Below are 25,282 nucleotides of genomic sequence, written 5' to 3'. Positions count from 1 at the left end.
ATTTTCCCCCATTTCATAATATAAGTGCTGGAATTGTAATGACCAAAGATTAAAGCGTGTGTGTGTGTGTTTTCCCATTTTGTCTTCTTTCACCAGATTCCAAACATGTGACTAGGATTGAGGAGACCCAAAATAACATGCATCTCGATACCTAGGCTGAAATGTCCAGGGTCATTGTTAGGGAGGCAGCTGAGTTAAGGGACTTAATCTCTTATGAAAGTTCACAAAAACCTACACACTATTGATGATACTAAGTAATTTCCTTTGTAGGAAAAATGATCTCCTTTAGAGTATAACATGGAAGCAATAAAAACATTAAGTATATGTCTTCAGGGATGGCATACACATGGGAATGCTTTAATAATAAGAATATTTTATGACTGCTGTATAAGGTTGATGATCATCTTACTATGAAGAAAAAAAGTTGATGAGAACAAGAATTGATATAAGACTAAAGTAATACAAATCTGGTGATATTGCAAATACAGTATGTAATGGAGAAGTGTACACAGCTTTACTGGAGCCCTTAACAGCTGATGACTACCCTTCAGTGTCCTCCTTGTCCCCTTTTTCTGGCATAAATCAGCTGTGAATGTGTTTCAGACATCACAAGGCAGCCTTTGCAGGGTCTTATACATCCTCAGAAGGAGCTCTGATGGCATAGTGTCTAAGGCATTTAACTGGTAACCAGAAAGTTGGTGGTTCAACTCCACCAGCCACTCCACAGAAAGAAGATGGGGTGATCTACTTCCATAAAGATCTACTGCCTCAGAAACCCAATGGGGGTCGCTATGAGTCAGAACCAACTCGATGGCAGTGAATTTGTTTGTTTTTTGGTTTACACATCCTCAGTAAGATGAGTTTTTAGACAAGTAGTTATGAAATGAGACCCTGGATTTGTGAAGCTCTTTACAAATGAGGAAATCACTAAATTGCAACTTAAAGAGCCCGCTGTAGTCCTTTATAAACAATTGTTAAACCTTACCATTATGATTTATAAGGATTTTTTTTTTCTTTTTGTGGTTTAGGTGATAATTTACAAAGCAAATAGTTTCCCATTCAACAGCTGATACACATTTTGTTTAATAACATTAGTTGCAATTTCCTCAATGTAATAAATAGTATCACTCTTGTCACTTTCTCCCTGAACTCCCCGGTCCATTCATCCTTCTTTTCTTCCCCCTCCTGCCTTCTGAGCTTTGTTTCAGGTTAAATGCTGCCTTTTGTCTCCTATGGTTGGTTGTTCTGAGGAGGACTTCCACCCTGGTGTTGCTGTTCACTTTATAGGCCTGTCTGTTTGGCTGCGAGGTACTCCCCAGGGGATTCTTTTCCAGGGTTGAAGGTATCTTAGGGTCACTGTCTCAGGGGTTCCACCGGTCTCAGACCAGTAAGTCCAGTAATTTTATGATTTTGAATTTTGTCCTACATTTCTCTCCCATTCTGTCCAGGACCTTGTGTGATCCTGATCAAAGCAATCGGTAGTGGTAGCTGGGCATCATTTAGTTCTGGTCTCAGAGTAGTGGAGGCTGTGGTTTAGATGGCCCATTAGTTCTTTGGACTGTTTCCTTGAGTCTTGGATTTTCTTCACTCTTCATTCCTCCAGACAGGGAGAGACCAATAGTTGCATCTTAGAAGGCCACTTGTTGGCTTTGAAGATCCCAGTTGCTACTCAACCACAGTAGGCTACAGAGCATTGTTTTTGTGAACTATGTTATGCCACTTGAGTTAGCTGTTGCCCAAGACTGTGGTCCTAAGCTCCCAAGGCCAGTGACATTCTTGTAGGTATTTGGTTATAGCTAAGAAGTTTTCATAACTTTGCCCATATACTCAACTATATACATGGATATGTTTACAGCACATACAAGCACATACATAGAAATATCCCATGCCAAACTTATATATGCTTGTGGGTGTAATCCCATTTGCCTACCCATACCTGTTCACCTTGTATGTCTGCCTATGTATTAGCTTGAAGATTTTAGCTTGTTATTACTGATACTGCAATATTTTGTATGTATTGTATTTACCTTTGTTGTCTGTAACTCTTGTTCACGTCTCAGTGTCTTCCTTTGCCTTAGTGATACTGTGCTGATCTCTCCCTTATTGTATATTGCCTTTCCCTTCACCCAAATTAATACACATCTGCCATCTAGCTCTGGTGGTGTAGTACCTAAGGCATTTGACTGCTAACTAGAAGCCTGGCAGTTCAAACCCACCAGCCACTCTGCAGAAGGAAGTTTGGGCAATCTACTTCTGTAGTAATACTGCCTCGGAAACCCAAGGAAGGGTCACTATGAGTCAGATCTGACTCCACAGCAGTGGTTTTTTTACCATCAATTAGAGAATTTCCCTTCTTTTTCTGGTAACCATCAAAGAATGTTTCTTCTGTATGTAAATGTTTTCTTGACTTTTTATACTAGTAGTCTTATACAATATTTGCCCTTTTGTGATTGACTTATTTCAACCTGTCCTCCAGGGTCATCCACATTATGAGGTGTTTTGTGAATTCATTGTTATTTGTTAATCTTGCATAGTATTCCATTGTGTGTATGTACCATAGTCTGTTTATCCATTCATCCATTGATGAGCACTTAGGTTGGTTCCATCCTTTTGCTATAATGCTGCAATGAACATGGGTATGCTTATATTCGTTTATGTCCCAACTCTCATTTCTCTAGGATATATACCTAGTAGGGGATTGCTGGATCAAATGGTTTTACTATTTCCAACTTTTTAAGGATGCATCAGACTGTTCCCACAGTGGTGGTAGCATTTTACAGTACCACCAGCAGTGATTCTCTTTGCAATCTCTCCACACTGTCACCACTTTTGTTGTTTTCTGTCTTTTTGAACTTTGCTATTATTACTGGGGGTAGCTCTGATGGCATAGTGCCTAAGGCATTTGACTACTAACCAGAAGACTGGCAGTTCAAATCTACCAGCCACTCCTTGGAAGGAAGACTGGGTAATCTACTTTTGTAGTGATACTGCCTCAGAGGAAACCCAAGGAGGGGTCGCTATGAGTCAGATCCTACTTGAGGGCAGTGAGGTTTTTTTTTGTTTTGTTTTTTGTTTTTTACTGATTACAGTTTACCTGTGCAGCTCTGTCTCATGCCATTGCCTTTGTTGCACTCTGAGCTCCAGCCATTCTGAATTATCAGAAGTTCTTCTATCTCTGGGTCTTTGCATATCTTTCTTTTGCCATTATAGTCTTATCAGCTTCTACACCTTATCTACCACTTGTGTATCCTTCAGGGCTTAGCTTAGATGCCACTTCTTTGGGAATCCTTCCCTAACACCCCAAGACTAGGTTGAGAACCACCACCACATCCTCCTGTTGATTACATAGCAATTTGTCCTTATTGCTGCAATAAAATATTTTTTAAATATTAAACTGAAAATATGGTCCCAAGGAAGAGAAGAATGAATGATACCTTGGGAAGGAAGAAGTCATTAAGTAGCAAAAGGAAAAGTAAAAATGTCCTTCTGATCATTGGAATGTTGAGATAAAGAAAGAGTCAGATACCGGGCATCCTTTCACCTCTACATCCCTACCCCTGCAAAAACTCTGGAGGGGGTAAGGGAACAACCTGAAATGGGAACCAAAAAACCAAACTCACTGCTGTGGAGTTGATTTGACTCATAGTGAGCCCTCTTTGGGTTTCCAAGGCAGTATCTCTATGGAAGTAGATTGCCCAATCTTCCTTCCAAGAAGTGCCTGGTGGATTTGAACCACCACCCTTCTGGATAGCAGTCAGATGCCTTAGGCACTATGCCACCAGAGCTCCCTGCTTTTCAATGAGTGTCTTGATAGGATAATGGCTGAACAGGTTGCCTGTGATCCAACACTGGACTCTTGTAAGTTCCAATACAAAGCCAGGCAAAGGGCTCAAATGAGTACTTTTGAATTAGTACTCAAATTACTACTTGAATTAGCTGTTATGGATTGAACTGTGTCCCCAAAAAATATGTCAACTTGGCTAGGCCATGATTCTCAGTATTATGTAGTTATCCTCTGTTTTGTGATCTGATGTAACTATCCTCCATCTTATGATCTAAAAGGAGCTCTGGTGGTGTAGTGCCTAAAGCATTTGACTGCTAACCAGAAGGTTGGTGGTTCAAACCCACCAGTTGTTCTGCAGAAGGAAGATGGGGCAATCTACTCCCATAAAGATTTACCACCTCAGAGACCCAATGGGGGTTGCTGTGAGTCAGAATTGACTCAATGGCAGTGGGTTTGGTTTTTGGATGTGATCCAATTATCCTATGTGTTGTAAATCCTAACCTTTATGATGTTAATGAGGCAGGGTTAGAGGCAGGTACATCAATGAGGTAGGATGCAATCTCCAGGATTAGGTTGTATGTTGTTGGTCATTCTCTTTTTAGCAAAGCAGCAGAGAAAGAGGGACCTGAGTATCACCAGAGAAGAAGAGCTGAGAGCAGACAACATCCTTTGGAACCAGGGTCCCTTTACTGAGAACTTCCTAGACCCAGGGGAAGATTGGTGCCAAGACACCTGAAGGTCCCCAAGGTACACCAGGCCCACAAATGTTGAAAGGAGAAAAGGACCTTCCTCCAGAGCTGACAGAGAAAGAAACACTTCCCTAGAACTGGTGCCTTCAATTCAGACTTTTAGCCTCCTAAACTGTGAAAAGATAGATTTGTTTGTTAAACCATTCACTTGTGGTATTTCTGTTACAGCAGCTGTTGATAACCAACACTTTAGCTAGCATATGACTTGTGTGATATATAGCAGTTCTCCATGTCCAGTAGAGACTTTGGAAAATAGCCAATTGTACCTGAGAGAGAGTTGAGCTAGTTGTGCAAAGTGACCTTATAGATCGTGTAGCTAAGAGATGCAGAACCCACCAGCCCCAGGATTAGCAGTGAGTATCAATCAGACCTGTGAAGGGATGTCTAGCTCCTCCTGGAACCAAGGTGAGCTCAAATCACCTAGGAATGGTTACTGGCCCCCAGTGTAGCCAGAAGGATAGATCGTTTGTTGCTGCAGGTTTGATGAGTGAACACTAGAGCAGACAAGCTGCATACGATAGAGACCAGACAGGATCATGAGGATAGCAGACCCATCTCAGAGCCTCTCCACAGCACCACCTCACCACAAGGGAATATAAGCACCCCTTCCCCAAACATCTAGATGACAGAAAAGAGGAGAGAGAGGAACAGGCTTAAAAGGGAGTGGAACTCCATTCTTCCACCATCCATCTACCTAATGAGATGGGGATTCAAGAAACACAAACATAGCAGTTATGGAAAACAAACTACAAAAATAAAAATGAACTACATTTTTCTTTGCATATTTGACAAGCAATGTGTTAACATTACCCCGCTAAATGGTCACTGTATCTGCTTCTATAGTGACCTCACCGGTTTACGCTTTTTGAGAGCATGAGCTGCCTCATTCACCATTGTTTCCCAAGCATCTGGTATAGAGCATGGCTCATAGTGAAATGAATGGTGTTGGAAGACAGGGGATCTGAAAGATGAAATCCAAGTGAGCACTTGGTGAAAGCGCTGACTGGCTATGAGCCTGGATAATGTTTCTTTTGCCACTAACACTGGGGACAGGCAATGATGAGACTACCCGAGGAGCCTTGGAAGAGTGTTCAGATGGACTACATAAGCCACAAACCCTGAAAGGTTAGTGAGTAATATTAACATTATTTGTAATTTCTACCTTAGATTCAAGGTATTTCTTTGTGTAAAGCTATATGCTCAATTAATTACTATGTTGATTCTTGAAATTTTTCCAATAGATCATATCTTATTGTCTGGGTCTCTTAATCTTAATTGAGTTTGAATTTAGCTAAATTCAACTTGCTAGTATTCAAAGGCTACAGTGACACTGAGAGGCTGTTTACTTAAGGTATGGAACTCTAGAGTCAGTGCCAGTGACCAGCCACAAAGACATCTGTCTTTTTTATGCAACTTTTTTGGCTCCAATATCTATTGTAGAAGTTGTCAGGGTCCTTGGTAGAATAACAACTGCTGTTGCACATGTCAGTGAGGCGGCATCAGAACTGGATTGGCCTGTTAAGCTTTCTTTTTACTCATTGGCTATTAACAGTTTTGTCACCTGGGTGGTTTTACAATTGGGTTCCCAATATCTATTCTACCCTAAATGATTAGTCTAACTCAATTATGATAATCCCATTCCACCTTCAAGTGCTTTGGTTAAGAAAGGGTTTGTCACCCAATCCTGGCCAAGAAGACCTGAGGGAAAACGTGCTGCAGGCTTCTGGGGAAAAGTTGCTTGCTTCCTCTTAAAAAAAAGAGAGACATACAAAAGAGATAATACTTTTCTGTCTTCAGATGTGCTTGTGACTGGTCATGAGACTGGGAAAACCTGAAGCAACTGGAAGAAGCAGCAAACACATAATGGAGGGAAGAGCCAAGAAAACTACAGAGAAGCAAAACTTTGAGAGAAGCTGAAGCCCTGATATACTAATCTTACAGATGCTTATATTAGAAAAGAAGAAAGGTTTAATATCAGTGACCTAATTATCCACCTTAAGAAGCTGGGGGATACAGGAAAGAACAATTTAAAACCAGAATAAGTATAAGGAAAAAAATGATAACAAAATGGGAGCAGAGGCTCTGATTGCAGGGAAGATGGAGTAAACACACTCTACCCTGTCTCTTCCACTGAATACAACTATAAATCCCAGACAAAATGCATACAGCAGCTACCTGCTTCTTCAGAGTAAATGGTAGCAAGTGGATTGGGAAAGGAAATCACAATTTGAAGTTCCACTGAACTGGCTAAGAATTTATCCTTTTTCTCCTCTTGGCATCTCCTGGCTTAGACTCAAAGGCACCCAGAGACTTAAAATTGAACATAAGGGGTAAAAAGAAAGAGCTCCAAAAGAAGGGATGTTTCCAGGCAAAGGAACAGAAAAAAAGGATCCTAAGAATCAGAAGAGAATGGGAGAAAGTCCATGTATTTTTTCATTTGTTCCTTCTCTCCCACTGAAAATATAGTAGCAATAGAAGCTTTACAATGGTAGTGATTGCCAGGAAGGCTCCTTAAATTCAGAAGGAGGGAAAACCTCCCTGATCAGAGAAGCACTAGTCCCAACAGCATGGTGCAAATCCCCATTGGTTTTACTCTCTCTGTGTCCTCTCACTGCTTGGAGCAGGTTGCAGATGCAGTAAAGCAAGGAAACTAAAACTCCTGCTTCATACCTGGAGGACTGGTAAAAGAGGCCTCAGGGTACTATAAAGTGTTGTTATTGTGAAGAGAGGGGAGGGAGAACAAGTATGATCCCCTGAAGTTGTGTATGAACTCCTTTGTGCACCTGTGTATGAACTGTGCAACAATGGATCTGACCCTAAATCACAGACATTGAGAACTGAGCTCTAGGTGGACTGCTTCCCAAGCCTCAGACTTGCCACTTAGTGGCATCCACAAGGGACAAGTCCAAATTACATTGGAAATGTTTGAAAATGGAACTGACATTGGATCCATAGCCCACAGAGTGCCAATAAGAACTTGTGGCCTGGCCCTACCAGGTCAGGAGCCTGCTAAAACAAAGAAAAATCAACATTCTCCTTAGGATTTAAATAATTCATGTTGTTGTTGTTGTTGTTGTTGTTGTTGTTGGCCGTCAAGTCGGATCCGACTCAGACTCATAGCAACCCCTCCTTGGGTTTCTGAGGCAGTATCGCTACGGAAGTAGATTGCCCAACCTTCCTTCCAAGGAGTGGCTGGTCGGTTTGAACAGCCAGCCTTCTGGTTATCAGTCAAGTGCCTTAGGCACTTTGCTACCAGAGCTCCCAAATAATTCATAGAATCTGATAATATAATATTCAAAAGGAACAGGATACAATCAAAAATTACTCATCATAGGAAGAACCAGAAAAATTTCTGTTTGAGAGGAAAAAGAAAATCAACAGACATCAACTTTGACGTGACAGGTTTGGAATGACCATAAAAAGGTAGAATAGTGGATAAGGCATTTGGCTGCTAACCAGAAGTTCAGTGGTTCAAACCTACCAGCCGCTCTGTGGAAGAAAGATGAGGTGATCCACTTCTGTAAAGACTTACAACTTCAAAATTAAAAAAAAAAAAAAAAAAAAGACTTACAGCTTCAGAAACCCAATGGGGGTTGCTGTGAGTCAGATTTGACTTGATGGCAGTGAGTTTGGTTTTGGTTTATTATACCCATGCTTAGAAAGTAAGGCTGAATGAAAAGAAAGATAGGCAGTATAAGGGAAGAAACAGAAGATATAAAGAAGAACCAAATGGAATTTTTAGAATTTTAAAGTACAGCAACCAAAATAAAATATTACTGGATGGATTCAGTGGCTTAATGGAGATGACAAAGAAAAGAGTCAGTAAACTAGAAGGTACATTGATGGAAATTATTCAACTCACCAGCCACTCCTTGGAAGAAAGATGTGTCAGTCTATTTCCATAAAGATTTACAGCCTTGGAAACCACACAGGGTTCTACGCTGTCCTGTAGGGTCGTTATGGGTCAGAATGAACTCAATGGCACAGGGTTTTGTTTGTTTTCTATATGTAGCTGGTGGCACAATGGTTAAGCACTTGGTGGCTAACCAGACAGTCAGCAATTCTAACCTACCAGAGGCTCCATCGGAGAAAAGGCCTGGCAATCTGCTCCTGTAAAGATTGCAGCCTAGCAAACCCTATGTGGCAGTTCTACTCTGTCACACAGGGTTACATTGAGTTAGAGTGGACTCAGTGGTACACAACAACAACAACAAGCAAAAGAGATAAAAGGTGTGAGAAGGGGGGTAGAACAGAGTCACATGGACCTGTGGTGTGATACCAAAAGGTCTAACATTTGTGTCTTCATATTCCCAAAGGAAGAAAAAGATTTTAGATCAAAAACAATTTGATTGGCTGAAAACTCCCTAAATTTAACAAAAGACCTAAACTTACAGACTTAAGAAGCTCAGCAAAACTCAAACAGGATAAACTCAAATCCATGCCCACGTAGAACCTAATCAAACTGCTGAAAACGAAAAGAAATGCTGAAAGTCAGAGAAATCGAATATATTTTATAGCATTGTGCCTAAGGCATTTGACTGCTAACCTGAAACCTGCAGTTCAAACCCACCAGCCACTCCTTGGAAGGCAGATTAAGCAATCAACCCCTGTAGAGATACTGCCTTGGAAACCCAAGGAGGAGTCGCTGAGTTAGATCTGACTTGATGGCAGTGAGTTTGGTTTTTTGGTTTTAGTTAATTATGAGATGGTAAGTCTCAAAGCAAGGCATGGCTGAAAGATTTGGCTGGTAATGAAGCAAAGACTTTTTTTCTTTCCAAATTCAGACAGATTATCAGATTATTCCGTACATAGACAGTGAAGGCAAGTGTAGCCAAAAGTGCTAGCTCACCGTGGGCTTTTGTATTATACACCAAGAGGATAGCACCAAAACAAAAGGGGCAGATGAGTACAACACAAGTTGCCGAGGGGCCAATGCCATGCTGTAGCTAAGTAGTTGTATAGCCTGCAGCTGTCCATGAAGGAGGGGCATTTTAGACTGGCTTCTCACAGCAAAACCAGTGAAGCTTACATATGTTTATATACATATACAGAGATTTTATCTCAAAGAAATGGCTCACATAAGTATGGAAGTTGGCAAGTCCCTAGTCCATGGGTCAGACCTTAGACTCATGGAAGCCTTAGAGGCTTCTCCTGACTCATGTAGCTGCAGGGGCTGATGAACCCAAGAGCGTCGGTGAGCTGCTGGCTCACAAATTCTAAGATCGGCCAGCACTATAGCCAGCCGCTGGCGCAGGTCCCAAGAACCAGAGGTCAGATGATGATGAGCTGGATGCAGGATGTAGAGTGAGCAGAAAAAACAGAGAGCTTTGCCAGAATGTCCATATATTTTGGGTACAGGCCACACCTCCAAGGAAACGTCTTGTTATCATTGGGAAAATGTTCTTTTCCATTTTCTTTATGATTGGCTTCTCATAGCAGATATCATGGAGGTGATTACATTGTACAGATCTCAAAATAGGGGACAACTACATCATTATATAGCTGCCAAATTACATCATTACATTGCCAAACTACACCATAACTGCCAACCACTGAGAATCATGGTCTAGCCAAGCTGACATACAACCTTATCAATCACAGGCGTGAGGCAAAAAGCCTCCTCAGAACCCAAGAAGTGCTAGGAAACTGTCTCATGATGTCTTCTTGGAAGATAGGGAGCAAAGTGGGAAATGTAGCAGCTCCTCAAATGCCTCCTATGCTCTCATGTTCTTAGAGGATTACAAGGCAAATCAATTATGGTTCAAGTCTTGCCTATGTGGCCTATGTTGTTACATGCAAGGTTATCAGGAACTGACATGGAGCTATTTTCTATAGTCAAGATGCCCAGAGGAACATGTTTTATCTTGAATAGATCTCTAAGATGGTAACAGTGGCCACTGTTCAGGAAGGAGTGTATATAGGGGGCTCAGAAGGATGGGGTTTTTAAATGAGTGTTTTTGGTCCCTGTCCTCAGAAGAGTAAATTAGTGAGGAAAAGCTCATTGGGGTTTCCATTTAGTGACTTAGAAAAAAAATTAAGAATGATAGAACAGGGATTCACAGACAAAAGTTTTATAAAACTTTGCAACATTTTTAACTTCCCCCAAGATTTTCGTTTGATTTATTAAAAATCTTTTTGTTTTCCTATATTGGTTAGACATAAAAACCTTTAAAGCAAAGCAAAACAAGACAAAAATACCTTGAGCTAGTCTTTCTTGTTGTTATTAGGTGCCGTTGAGTCGGTTCCGACTGAGATGTACAACAGAACCAAACACTGTCCGGTCCCGCGTCATCCTCACAATCATTGCCATGTCTGAGCCTGTTATTGCAGACACTGGGCCAGTCCATCTTGATGAGGGTATTCCTCTTTTTCACTGACCCTCTCCTTTACCAAGCGTTATGTCCTTCTCCCTCCTGATATCATGTCTAAAGAAAGTGAGACAAAGTCTCACCATCCCCCCTTCTAAGGAGCATTCTGGCTGCCCTTCTTCCAAGATAGATTTGTTTGGTCTTCTGGCAGCCCATGGTATATTCACTATTCTTCACCAACACCATAATTCAAAGACATCAATTCTTCAGTCTTCCTTGTTCATGGTCCAGCTTTCTTATGTATATGAGATGATTGAAAATATCATGGCTTGTGTCAGTTCTCAAGATGCCATCTTTGATTTTTAACACTTCAAAGAAGTCTTTGGCAACAGATTTTGCCCAATGCAATATGTTGTTTGATTTATTGGCTGCTGCTTCTGTGAGTGTTGATTGAGGATCCAAGTGAAAAGAAATTCTTGACAACTTCAATCTTTTCTCCATTTATCACGATGTTGCTTATTGGTACAGTTGTGAGGATTTTTTTTCTTTAGTTATGTTGAGGTATAATCCATACTGAAGGCTGTAATCTTTGATCTTCATCAGTAAGTGCCTCAAAATCCTCTTCACTTTCAGCAAGCAAAGTTGTGTCATTGGCTTATCGAAAGTTGTTAATGAGTCTTTCTCCTAACTGGATGCCTCGTTCTTCTTCATATAGTCCAGCTTCTTGGATTATTTGCTCAGCATACAGATTGAATAAGTATGGTGAAAGGACACAACCCTGAAACAGACCTTTCCTGATTTTAAACCGTGCAGTATTCCCTTGTTCTGTTCGAATGACTGCCTCTTGGTCAACATACAGGTTCTGCATGAGCACAGTTAAGTGTTCTGTGATTTCCATTATCACAATGTTATCTATAATTTGTTAATGATCCAAACAGTTGAATGCCTCTGCACAGTCAATAAAACCCAGGTAAACATATTTCTGATATTCTCTGCTTTCAGCCAAGATGCATCTGACATTAGCAATGATCTCTCTCATTCCACATCCTCTTCTGAATCCAGCTTGAATTTCTGGCAGTTCCCTGTTGGTGTACTGCTCCAAGTGTTTGTAAATTGTATTCAGCAAAATTTTACTTGTGTGTGATATTAATGATACTGTTGGATAATTTCTGCATTCTGTTGGATCACCATTCTTTGGAGTTAGCCTTTAAGAGCCACAAAAGAGAAATTGGGAAGAGCAACTAAGTTGACTAGTGGCAGCAGCTAAGTAGGAAAATGAGCAGGCTGGATTCTAAAATCTCCTACAAAGATGAAAGAGGCATTAGAGTTAGCAGCAATTATGGGGAGACAGAGGACCCCTGATGGCCCAATGGGTAAGTGTTTGGGTGCTAACCCAAAAGTTGGCTGTTCAAACGCAACCAGCAGTTTCACAGGGGAAAGAACACCTACCAACAACAATATGGGGAGATGGAGTACTGGTCAGAGTGATAAGCAGTTCTATACCATCAGTTTCTCACTGGTTCACTCCTGCATCCAGTGGAGGAAAAGGGTGCTTTCTACAGGGGTAGTCCTGAATGAGGTTGAATGAGATGGAAAGCTGAGGCCTGAGGATCTTGGAATGCTCCAGGGAGAATGGGCCTATACTTCTAACAGATCTTAAACAACAAGGCTCTTTTTCTTCTGGTTTCTGATGCCAGACATAAACCAAAAAACCAAAGCCACTGCCATCAAGTCGGTTCTGACTCATAGCGACCCCCTTTGGGTTTCCAAGGCAGTAAATCTTTATGGAAGTAGATTGCCCAGTCTCCCTTCTGTGGAGTAGCTAATGGGTTTGAACCGTCAACCTTCTGGTTAACACTCAAATGCCTTAGGCACTTCACATGTGACCTAGCAAAGGCAGCAATGTGACCAGCCCAGAATTCCTTCATTTATTCAATAAATATTTATTGAGTTCTCCCTGTAGCAGGCAGTCAGTATCCTGGATCTGGTGAGAATACTATGGTGAATATGACAGATGAGTCTCTGCCCTTATGGAACTTAACAGACAAAACAAATCAGGTAAATAAATAAAGAAGATGTCGTAGAGCAAAAATGGCAGAGTCTGGTTGAAATTAAAAGTGAGGAGCTTTAATCAAGAGGAAATTGCAAGTTGGGAATCATAAAGTCCAGAGCGTTCTGAACTAAGTGATCTAAGGAGGAGACAGTTCAGAGTTTATATAAAAGAATACAAGGAGATTCAGTAAAAATTCAGTGATTTAGGTAGTAGTTACAAAATTTGATGATGGTACATCTGATTGGTAGGAGATCACATACATTTCTAAAGTTTTATAAAGTTAATTATTAAATGGGGTATATCTGGCCTCAAAACAATCATGAGACCCTCCTTGTGTGACCACAGGGATGACATGCATAATTCTAACATTTGTTTTAACAGGCATCTGTTTTGAGAATTCTTTTGGACCTAGCTTCCTAGGCAGCTCTGGTGGCACAATGGTTAAAGCGTTCTGCTGCTAATTAAAAGGTCAGCCTTTGACCCCACCAGCTGCTCAGCAGGAGAGAGATGAGGCAGCCTGCTTCTAAGATTACAGTCTTGCAAACCCTATGGGTTAGTTCTACTCTGTCTGAAAAGGTCTTGATGAGTTAGAATCAACTCGATGACAGTGGCTTTGGGTTTGCTTAGGCAGCAAACAATATCTGTAAAATCACATTGTTTTCTGGAATTGTTTACCAAGCAATTTTCTCAGGATACAGTGGAGAGTTACTGGAAAGACGGGCTGTATTCCTGATGCAGACGTTACTTTTGATTCAAAATGTAGTTTTAGCCTCACATTAGCATAGCCACCATCTCATGTCGCAGGTCCTCAGTTAATTTGGGGTTCTCTTATTCAAAGATCACTTCTAAAAGTGCTGTTAAGGGTAGTGAGGCTGAAGATTCTGGGCCATGATGAACCTGACAATTGAGGTCAGAGGGGACAGGCAGAGGGTAGACCACAGGAGTTTTGAGTCATATTTAAAGAAATGGAGAGCCATTGGAGGCTTTCACATAGGGAAATGAAATGACTTATGTTTTAAAATAATAACTTCACAGCTGTTTTGTGGTATGAAATGCCTTAAGTCAGAAGCGACCCTGTGTTGTGCAAATTCATTATAAAATCTTTACCAAAGCTCTTAACTTGTCTTACGTTGTTTCCCTGAAAGATAAATTGGTCATAAAAAAGCTCTCTAGCATAATGGGTAGTAACCAAAGGTTGGAATCATGCCTGGGTTTCAAATCTTGCTTCCACTTACTAGCTAAGAACTGTTGGCAAGTTACTTACTTTTGCCTGAGTTATCTCACCTGTGAAAGAGGGATAATAAAAGTTTCTACCTCATAGGGTTGTTGTGAAAATTAAACGACTTAAAACATGTAAAGCAGGGAGAACAGTCCCTGGCACAATGCAACGAGCCCTCATAAATATTACTTCCCTCAGAGGCTTACTGTAAGGGTAACAGGAGATGAAGAACGTGAAAAGGTTTGTTAAGCTGTAAAGACTATCTTAAAATGGCAGATTTCTTTCTTTCTTTTCTTTTAAGCTGTACACAAAACTTTCGGTTGTCCTATGAGAAAAGGCTCGGGGCCAAGCATGATTTCAATGTGGTCATTGTCGTCCGGCCACCCCTCCTCCTCCTCGCGGAGCGCATCTCCATGGCAACGCGGGGCTTCGCCTCTCCCCGCCCCCTCGGGCCAGCAGACCGGAAGCAGTCCGCGCCGGAGGCTTCTGGGAAGAACTTATTTAGCGGCGTTTCAGCGTCTGCCCTGGACAGCGAAGCTGTTGCGGTTCCTGAGCCCGAGGTTTGCGTCCAAGCGGGGAAAGGGTGTACGAAGGGGACGCTGGGCTCGAAGCTGTGGGTTTCGTGGAAGGAGCGAGTGAAAGAGCCGGGTGAGGACCTTCCGCGACTTCCAGGGAGGCGTAGGGAACGGGCCCCGTTCGCCGCACCCAGCATCTGGGAGACAGGAGGAAAAGACGGAAGGCTTGCTTGGATCTTCGCCATCTGCAGCTCATATTCGCTCATCTCCTGTGTCCCTAGCCATCCCCGCCTTCCCCCTCCCCCACCAGCTGGTTTTGTTCTATTTCGAGGCCTTGGCGCATCGCGGAGGGTTCTGGGACTCGTTTCGGGCGGAGGTGGGAGAGGGCGGGCCTGGCGCGACTGTTGCCGGGATTTGTAGTCCCACGGGTCTCGGACGGAAGTGCGGCGGCTCTGTTGTCGCAGAGTAGCCTTTGGTCTTCAGGAATCAGACACCGTAAGTGCCAGGAATAGGGGCCGGAGGTCTCCCGGACTGGGACGGGGTTCGTGGCACGCTTTGCAGGAATGTGGTGGCGCTTTCACCAGGAACGAGACTCCCTACCCTAAACATTGTCAGAATCGCGGGCCTGCCAGCTCAGGGACCTCCACGTACTACGAGCACGGTGCTGTATGAGAACTCAAAGGAAGATGATTTTATCTACAAGTGCTTGAGCTATTGATGAATGAAACTTGAAAAGAATTTGTTGGTTAACCCGATTTGTAAGGCCTCTACACTCCAGAGTACTTAAGTAAATCTGTATGTATTAGTGTCTGACCAGGTCTTTTCTGATTGCAACAGCCTTCATCTGAAGTTAAAATGAGTATCTTGATGTTACTGATTTTCAGTTTCTGGGCCCTAAATACACAGAGCTACATGGCTCATTCCTTATCTGTGTTGTCTACAGTGCCACAGGAGCTCTGGTAGCACAGTGCTTAAGGCACTTGACAGCTAACCAGAAAACTGGCGGTTCAAACACACCAGCCACTCGGAAGGAAGGTTGGGCAATGGGCAATCCACTTCCGTACGATATTGCCTCGGAAACCCAAGGAGGAGTGGCTGAGAGTTGGGTCCAACTCCACGGCACATCATAGTAACAACCTACAGTTTCACGGGGATGACTGTGCAAATACTAAGGAAAGGAACAGGAAAAGCATAAAGTTTTCTTGAAGGTGGAAGCTTAAGGACAGGATTCTGGGCCACTGCAAAAACTTGCGGTGATTATGAGAGTACCTTTTTTTTTCATAGAATTTGCATTGCTTAATGCAAGGCGCTCTGGTGGTGCAGCAGTTAAGCATTCAGCAGCTAACCAAAAGTTGGCAGTTCAAACCCCTCAGCTGCTCTGGGGGAGAAAGTTGAGGGAGTCTGCTTCCATAAAGATTTACAGTCTTGGAAGCCATATGGGGCAGTTCTGGTCAGTCCTATAGGGTGGTTGTGAGTCCATGTTGACCAGTTAGAGAGGGATTGGTGTTTTTTGTTTTGTTTATGCTTGTAAATTTAAATGTATTTATGGTATGCTAGCTGACAGAATATTTATATTGTATGGCACCTGGTGTAACTTTTTTCAGTATTATGTGGTCTGTTATGGAGCAGTTGAATGTTTAAGTTGTGAGGGTTCAACTTAAAAAATATTGTTTTAACAGATTAAAGAAAAAATTAGTTCCTACTTTTGAGTCGGACAGAATATGTCAAAGAATACCAGTCCTTAATTACAAATACTTGGTTCTAGGATCAACTACAGGAGTCCCCAGGTGGGGCAAATGGTTTAGGGCTTGACTGTCAACTGAAAGATAGGCAATTTGAACCCATCCAGATATGCCTAGGAAGACAGGCCTGGCAATCTGCTGCTGAAAAGTCACAGCCTTGAAAACCCTATGGAGCGGTTCTACTCTGCACGCATGGTGTTGGATCTCTGGTGGCAGCTAACAACAACAGGGCCAAATGCAAGGTCCCTGGGTGGCACAACAGTTTGCCTAAAGGTTAGTCAAAGAACATGACAGCAGGATTGGAGGAAGACTCAATAACAACGTGTAATATGCAGATGACTCAACCTTGCTTGCTGAAAGTGAAGATGAATCGAAACACAAACTGATGAAGATTGAAGACTGCAGTCTTCAGTGTGGATTATACCTCAACATCAAGAAAACGAAAATCCTCACAACTGTACCAATAAACAGCATGTAATAAACGGAGGAAAGATTGAAGTTGTCAAACATTTCATGTTACATCTACAATCAACACCAATGGAAATAGGAGTCAAGAAATCAGATGTCATATTGCATTGGGCAAATCTTCTGCAAAAGACTTCTTTAAAGTGCTGAAGAACAAAGAGGTCTCTTTGAAGACTGAGGTGTGCCTAACTCAAGCCATGGTAATTTCAGTTGCCTCATGTGCTTGTGAAAGCTGGACAATGAATAAGGAAGACCGAGGAATTGTTGATGCATTTGATTTGTGGTGTTGGCAAAGAATATTGAAAGTACCATGAACTGCCAGAACAGTGAGCAAATCTGTCCTAGAAGAAGTGCAGCTGGAATGCTCCTTGGAAGTGAGAATGGCCAGACTTTGTCTCACTGACTTTGGTCATATTGTCAGAAGGGACAATCCCCTGGAGAAGGATATCATACTTGGTAAAGTGGAGGGTCAGTGAGGAAGGGGAAGACCCTCAACAAGAGGGATTGACACAGTGGCTGCAGTGATAGCCTCAGGTATAGCAAGGATTGTTAGGATGGTGCACAACCAGGCAGTGTTTTGTTCTGTTGTACATAGGGTCACTCACTGTGAGTCGGAGCTGACTCGATGGCACCTAACAACCACCACCACCTAAAGGTTGGTGGTTTGAACCAGTCCAGCAGTGATGCAGAAGAAAAGCCTGACGCTTTGCTTCTGCACAGATGGCAGCCAAGAAAACCCTATGGAGCAGTTCTCTGTAACACATGGAGTTGCCATGAGTTGGAATCAATTCAGTGGTAATGGGAAAAAAAGGTCAAATGCATTTAGAAAGCATGGACCTGGTTGGGTCGTTCTTGGATTTTTTTTTTTTTTTTTTTAATTGCTTGCAATAGAGTTTGTTAATTCTGTGGATCATAGATTGGCAAACTAGTTTTTTCAGACCATACAGTGTCTGTCAGAACTACTCTGTCTAATATGCAATGTAAACAAGTGATTGTGGATGTGTTCCAATAAAATTTTATTTGTGGACACAGAAATTTCAAGTTCATACCATTTTCATGTGTTAGAAGCTATTCTTTGATATTTTTAACCATTTGAAAATGAGAAAACCATTCTTAGTACCAGGGTTGTACAAAAGCTGGCAGGCCTTACTAGGCTGCAGTCTGTAGCTTGCTGGGAGCTCTGGTGGTGTAATGCCTAAGGCATTTGATTGCTAACCAGAAGTCTGGCGGTTCAAACCCACCAGTCACTCTTCAGAAGAAAGTTTGGGCAATTTACTTCCGTAGAAATACCACCTTGAAAACTGAAGGAGGGGTTGCTGTGAGTTGGACCTGACTCCATGGCAATGAGTTTGCTTTTGGTGCAGGTTATTGAATGTAATTTTTAATCCAGTGTGAGAACAAATATCTTTTACTGAAATACACTAAATATTTCTCAACTAGCATCTGCCTAAATTCTTAACAGGTAATTTAGTCATTCGTGTAATTTATTTTTTCTTGTACTTCAGGAGTGCCTGTGAAGAAAACGGGGATTTTCCCTGAGTCCTGTGTCCTGACTTGATTTTCCTTTCTTGAAGTATTGTAATTCAGGATGTCTGCACAGCCAGTGGAAGAAGATTCAATACTTATCATCCCAACTCCAGATGAAGAAGAAAAAATTCTCCGAGTGAAGCTGGAGGAGGATCCTGATGGTGAAGAGGGATCAAGTATCCCATGGAACCATCTTCCTGACCCAGAAGTTTTCCGACAACGATTCAGGCAGTTTGGATACCAGGATTCACCTGGGCCCCGTGAAGCTGTGAGCCAGCTCCGAGAACTTTGTCGTCTGTGGCTCAGACCAGAGACACACACAAAAGAACAAATCTTGGAGCTGGTAGTGCTGGAACAGTTTGTAGCCATCCTACCCAAAGAGTTACAGACCTGGGTTCGAGAGCATCATCCAGAGAATGGAGAGGAAGCAGTGACAGTGCTGGAGGATTTGGAGAGTGAGCTTGATGACCCTGGACAACCGGTGAGCCTCCTTGTGGCACGTACTGGCATACCAGCAGGCAAAGCTGCTCAATTATACATTTCACTCACTACGTTAGAATTAGGCTTATGCCTTCTTCCTCACTACTCCCCGTGATCTGAGTTTCTCTGCCATCTAGACCTCTGTAGCATAGGTAGCCCTGACTTATGACATGTTTGAGTTAGAGGAACTGCACAAGGAGCTTGGGGTGCAGTGGTTAAGGCTTTCAGCTGCTGACCATAAGGTTGGCAGTTCAAACCACCAGCTGCTCTGCAGGAGAAAGATGAGGTGGTCTGCTTCTGTAAAGATTTACAGCCTTGAAAACCCTATAGGGCAGTTCTGTTTTGTCCTTTAAGGTTGTTATATAAATCAGAATTGATTTGATGGCAGTGGGTTTTGGTTTTACTGTTAGTAATACATGCAACATAGAATGTTGCAGTATGTAATTTGCTGATGTTTTATCTGTAAATTTATATGTATTTCCAACCTCTAAAGACAAATACAGGATTTATAAAGATACTAATTTTAAAAAGGCAATAATAATGAAAACTAAAAGATGACAAAAAGTGGTGTTTAACTTACATGCGAACCGTCTTATAACAGAGTTTGGAAAGGAACTCTGTTGTAAGTTGGGGACTTCCTTGTATATGTTTTGTATGATTTCTGTGCATTCTTATTCTCATTAAAATTCCTTCCCAGCTGAATCAAATTCTATTGTTTGCAGGTTTCTCTTCGTCGGCGAAAACGGGAAGTGCTAGTAGAGGAGGTAGTATCTCAAGAAGAAGCTCAGGGATTACCAAATTCTGAGCTTGATGCTGTGGAGAACCAGCTCAAATGGGCATCTTGGGAGCTCCATTCCTTAAGGCACTGTGGTGAGAACCGGAACTCCAAGTGGTCTAGAACGTGAGCGCGTGGGCCTTTGCCACTCAGGGCAGTCTTTATGTTTCATCAGTTTTGTCCAGAACTCTTTGCTTCTTCCCACCATAGGGGCTATCACTGTTGCTGATTTCTTGGATATAGGCATACTAGGATCTCAGTTCTTTTCTCCTAAGAATTGATTTGCTGACCTCATCATACCTTTTTATTTTCCCAGATGTTAATATCATCGGCCTCTGTTTCCCTTTCAAATTCTTGAAGACCTGCCCATTCTAGGTTGGCATTTGCCTTACCCTAAGCCAACACGTGCAGATAGAACAAGTCTTCTGTTTTGTGTGCGCAGTATTGCCTATTTGCAGCCCTGAGGGCACAGTGGTTAATCACTTGACTAGTAACTGAAAGGTTGGCTGTTGGACCCAGCCAGCGGCCCTGCAGGAGAAGAACCTAGTGACCTGCTTCTGGAAAGGTGAAAGCCAGGAAACCCTGGGGTGCAGTTCTCTGTATTGGGGTTCACTGTGAGTGGTAATCAGCTGTCCTAACGACAACATTGTTCATTTGCCATCTGTTTTACATCCTTTTATTGTCCGTCTCCTGCCTAATCCTGTTGGTACAAGCTTGGCTTCACCTGTTCTTTTTGTCTGATAGATACGACTGAAGTCTTTCTAAATGTTTAGCTTGTTCTGTTTTTCCTTCAACATCCTACCTAAAATCATTTTTTCTAAGAAGCTTCTTTTGTACAAATGATATCTGGGTAAAATTCTCCACTTTTTTTCAAGTATTTATATAGAAGGAAGTTCCTTAGCTGTTATATGCTCTAAGTGCAGAAAAATTAAAAAGCTTATAATAATTCACTTAGACTAGTCTTTGCCAGTATATTATATATCAGCACTGTGTACTTGCTTGTATACTTAGACACACCCAGTATACTGTACTCTTAAAACTGCTGTGTTTGTTTTTCAAATTCATATGAATTAAAATGAAATATTGAGAGTATTTTGGGGATCATTTCTTGAGATAGTTGGAGATAACCATGTAGGCCACAGAATGAGACCTGAGCTAGTTTTTTTTTCCACCTGAGTGGACAGTGGAAGTAAATCACAACTTCTGGAGTGAGGCTAAATCTTGTAATTTTATGTGTTTCATGGGACATTCTTCTGTATAATAAAGTTTCAGAACCACTATTCTTAATTGTTAGAGGTGGCATTTTCTTGGATAGAAAATTTCTCCCTTGGCTGAATTTTGGAATTTTTAAAATATCAATGTTCCTTAATAAATAAGTTTTTAGGTTATTTTTAGATAACTTTATTTCAACAGTCTGATCTCTTCTAGCTTGAGCCTCCATTTCTTTCTGTCATTTGTCACCACTTTATCTCCACACTTACTTTCTGTTCAAGTCTTCAGGCCTCACTGACCGCGTGTTCAGTCCTCTCTGTCAGCCTTCCTTCCTGACAAGATTTCATCTCTTTGTCAGTCATTTGTCACAGACTTGCTCACTTTTACCACTTTTTGAGTGCTGCTGCTTATCCTACATGAACTGCATGTCTTTACTATTTAAGACTTGAAGTTTCAGTCTGTTAATGGGACTTGCTCGCTCTTCTTTCTTTTTCAACATTTTATTGAGCTTTAGGTAAAAGTTTACATAAGCAGATTCATTTTCTAGTCAATAGATCATATACACAGATTGTTCTGTGACATTGGTTGCAATCCCCACAATGTGTCACACTCTTCTGTTTCCTCCCTGGGTTCCCCATTTCCGTTCGTTCAGTTTCCCTGCCCCTCTCTGTTTGCTCATCTTTGGTTTTGGGCAAATACAGCTCTTTGGTCTAGTACAGTTGATTGGACTTGCTCTTACTTCTGTGTGTAGGGTAGATGATAGTACCTCATGTTGATAATTCAGGCTTCTTTCTCTAGACAAATCTAATTGAGGCTTTAAAATATACAACTTTTCCAAGTATCATTACAAATACCCAATGAGGCAAACTTCTTTTACGTGAAAACATTTTTTTTTTTTTTTAATTTTATTGTGATTTGAGTGAAAGTTTACAGAGCAAATTCATCCTCTATACACCAGCTCACATATACTTTGTCTCATGACATTGACTATAATCTCCCACAGTGCAATAGCTCTCCTCCCACTTCCTCCCCATAGCCACCTCTTCCCTGTGTCCTTCCCTCCCATGCACTCCTGTCCCCCAGGCTGTCTCCCTGTGCATCCATAAACCTTCTATTCTCCCATGATTGATCTCTCCAAGAAGTGTTATCTACCTAATATAAATGTTCAGTTCATATGCCTATCTTTTGTTTGGCTGGAAGCCAAAGGAGTGGATTCAATTCCAGACCTGAAGGGCAGCTAGGGGCCATAGTCTCGGGTTCCACCAGGTTCTTTCTGACCAGCAAACCTGGTCCTTTTTTTTTTTTTTTTTTTTTTTTTTAATGATTTTGAGTTTTGTTCTACATTGTGTTCCCACTCTATCCAGCATCTCCTACATAGATCCCCCTCTTAGTGGTTGACAGTAGTAGCTGGGCACCAACTAGTTCTTGGTCTCATAGTCATCTGAGCATTGCATGGTGTATCAGTCCCTTGGACTAATTATTTCCATGTGTCTTTGGTTTTCTTCATTCTTCTTTGCTCTGGATGAGGAGAGACCCGTCATTGTATCTAGATGGCTGCTTGCAAGCCTTTAAGATCCCAGTCACTATTTGCCAAAGTAGGATGTGGAACAGTGTTTTTGTGTAGTATGTTATGCCAATTGAGCTTGACATCCCTTGTGACCATGGTCCTAAGCCCACAGGTCCAACTACTCGCTCCTTCTGGGTAGCTGGCTGTGGCCAAGAAGCGACAACAACTTGTCCCTTGTCAGCTCTACTGTATACCTGGAAACTCTTATAGAACATAGACTTGTAGAAACATTGTCTGCCAAACCATTAAATGGTGATGGGCACACTTCACCACCCTGAATAGACATACCTAATCGGTCAGCCTGTCCACCCATAGATCAGTGTTTGCCATCACTGACAGTGCGGTACTGTATGTGCAAAAGGGTTCATCTTTGTTGTCTATAACTCCCACATACCTTTCTGTCTTCCTCTTCCTCAGTGCCATGTTGATCACACACATTTGGTACATTGCCCTTCCCTTCACCCAAATCAGTACTTATCTCTACCTATCTAGCATTGTACCCTCCCTCCCCTTCCTACCCCTGGTAACCAACAAAGAAAATTTCCTTCCATATATAAATCTTTCCTTGACTTTTCACAATAATGAAGTAATACAATATTTGTCCTTCTGTAATCGAGTTATTTCACTCCACATAATGTTCTCCAAGTTCATCCATGTTATGTGGTGTTTTGCAGATTCTGCTTTCTTCTTTAGGGTTGCATAGTATTCCTTTGTGTGTACGTACCATAGTTTGGTTATCCATTTTTCTGGTGATGGGCACCTAGGTTGTTTCCATCTTTTAGCTGTTGTAAATAGTGCTGCGATGAACATGGGTGTGCATATATTTGTTCTTGTCCTTGCTCTCACTTCTTTAGGATGGGATAGTAATGGGATTGCTGGGTAAAATGGTGTTTCTAATTCTAGCTTTCTAAGGAATCACCACACTGCTTTCCACAGTGGTTTTATGATTTTACAGTCCCACCAGCAATATATGAGAGTCCCAATTTCTCCACATCCTTGGCAGAATTTGTTACTTTCTTACTTGTTTAACCTTTGCTACTAGTGCTGGGGCAAGATGGTATCTTGTTGTTTTGATTTGCATCTCTCTAATGGTTAATGATCGTGAACAGTTCTTCATGTGGAAAACTTATTTTTTAAGGAGCATGTTCAAGTTGTAAATATCATACCCCAGTTGTAGCACAGGCGCCCTCAGGTTCTCTTCAGCTCCATCTGTTCAGGACTCTCCTTTGCTCTCCTTTCACTGTGATCCTGGCTGTGACCTGCCTTGTGTTGCTCATTTTAGAAATAGTCACTTTGTGACTATTCGTGTTATTTATACCTTTATATTTTGCTGTAAATTCTCCTTTGGTCAAAAGAAGAGAACATTGTCTTGATTTCCTAATGGCCAATTTTATTTTGTTTTCCTTGTTACAGAGTTTCATGCAAACTTAGCCACATCACTTTGACTCCATAACCAATTTAGAATCTATCATCTTTCTGCCTTTTGTTTTCTTACTACCATATATGGCCCACTCACCTGTGTTCTTTTATTCAAACACAAACTTTTAATCCCTCATTATGTTATACCCTCTTACCTTATTAGTTGCATAAAAAATCATAATTCTGAGAGTAGGCAACTTTGACATCTCTTTACAGAATACTATTTACAGATGTACACCAACTCTTAATTGATTTTTTTAAAAAATAATTTCTGCAGTTACTGTTTCCCAGAATAGGAAATGAATGATACTTACTTTTTCTGTTTATTTCAGATGATGATGCTAGGACTGAAAATGGAGCACTGGCTCCAAAGCAGGAGATTTCTTCAGCAGTAGAATCTCACGATGTTGTTCCTGGCACTCTCAATATAGGTGTTCCTCAAATTTTTAAATATGGAGAAGCCTGTTTCCCCAAGGGCAGGTTTGAAAGAAAGAGAAATCCCTCTCGAAAGAAACAGCATATATGTGATGAATGTGGAAAACACTTCAGTCAGGGCTCAGCCCTTATTCTTCATCAAAGAATTCACAGTGGGGAGAAGCCCTACGGATGTGTTGAGTGTGGGAAAGCGTTCAGCAGAAGCTCCATCCTTGTGCAGCACCAGAGAGTCCATACCGGAGAAAAACCTTACAAATGTCTTGAATGCGGGAAAGCTTTTAGCCAGAATTCGGGGCTTATTAATCATCAGCGAATCCATACTGGGGAGAAACCTTACGAATGTGTTCAGTGTGGGAAATCCTATAGTCAAAGCTCAAATCTTTTTAGACATCAGAGAAGACACAATGCAGAAAAACTTCTGAATGTTGTGAAAGTTTAAGAAATTGAAAAAAAATTCAGCACTCAGGTCTTTTTCTTCAGAAATGAAGATAAAATTAAAACCATGAAATGATACATAATAGTTTGCTTCCCTATTGACTGTCAGAAAATCCACTGGGAAATGTAAAAATTTTTCATCCACCATTATTAGTTTATCTTGAGAGAAATGGTGTCATACCTGTCTAGAAACTGAAATTTTAAACTTAATTCAGGTGTTAATGCCTAAATCTTCCATGTGATATTTATACTTTCTATTATTTTTCCAAATAATGAACTACCTGATTCTTTGTCCCTTTCTTTAGTTTCCCTTTTAGACAAATATATTATTTCTATTTTGATCAGTGAAATAATTCTTTGGAAAGATACATTCCCTTCTACATTAAAAGGCAACATAGGGGTTATAAAGTTGGAAAACTGAAATGATCTTTTCAAAATTTATCCTTTTGTCTCTCTTTACCTAATTTGAATACACATTTCAGAAAATCAGAGATAGAGGATGATTAATGCCTCAAAGTAATATGAGCCTTAAAATTTCCACTAAGAGGTGATGGTGATAAAGCATCAAACAGTGAGTAGGACATTTACGATTGGGGA

At 41.4% G+C, this 25,282-nt stretch overlaps 1 protein-coding gene across 1 annotated transcript; it reads left to right on the top strand.

The window, feature by feature from the left end:
- Positions 1 to 18,423: 18,423 nt before the first annotated feature.
- On the top strand, positions 18,424 to 24,689 carry ZNF24 (zinc finger protein 24). The gene is made up of 3 exons (XM_007945653.2): positions 18,424 to 18,843; positions 19,565 to 19,712; positions 24,148 to 24,689. Exons 1-3 carry the CDS (start codon positions 18,424 to 18,426, stop codon positions 24,687 to 24,689), a joined length of 1,110 nt encoding a protein of 369 aa, XP_007943844.1.
- The last annotated feature ends 593 nt before the right edge of the window (positions 24,690 to 25,282 follow it).

This window comes from Orycteropus afer, unplaced genomic scaffold, assembly GCF_000298275.1.
Source record: "Orycteropus afer afer isolate SDZICR_OR568_19922 unplaced genomic scaffold, OryAfe1.0 scaffold00141, whole genome shotgun sequence".
Lineage (NCBI taxonomy): Eukaryota > Metazoa > Chordata > Mammalia > Tubulidentata > Orycteropodidae > Orycteropus > Orycteropus afer.
Note: the sequence above shows the minus strand (reverse complement) of the source record. Positions and strands in the feature narration are given on the sequence as shown.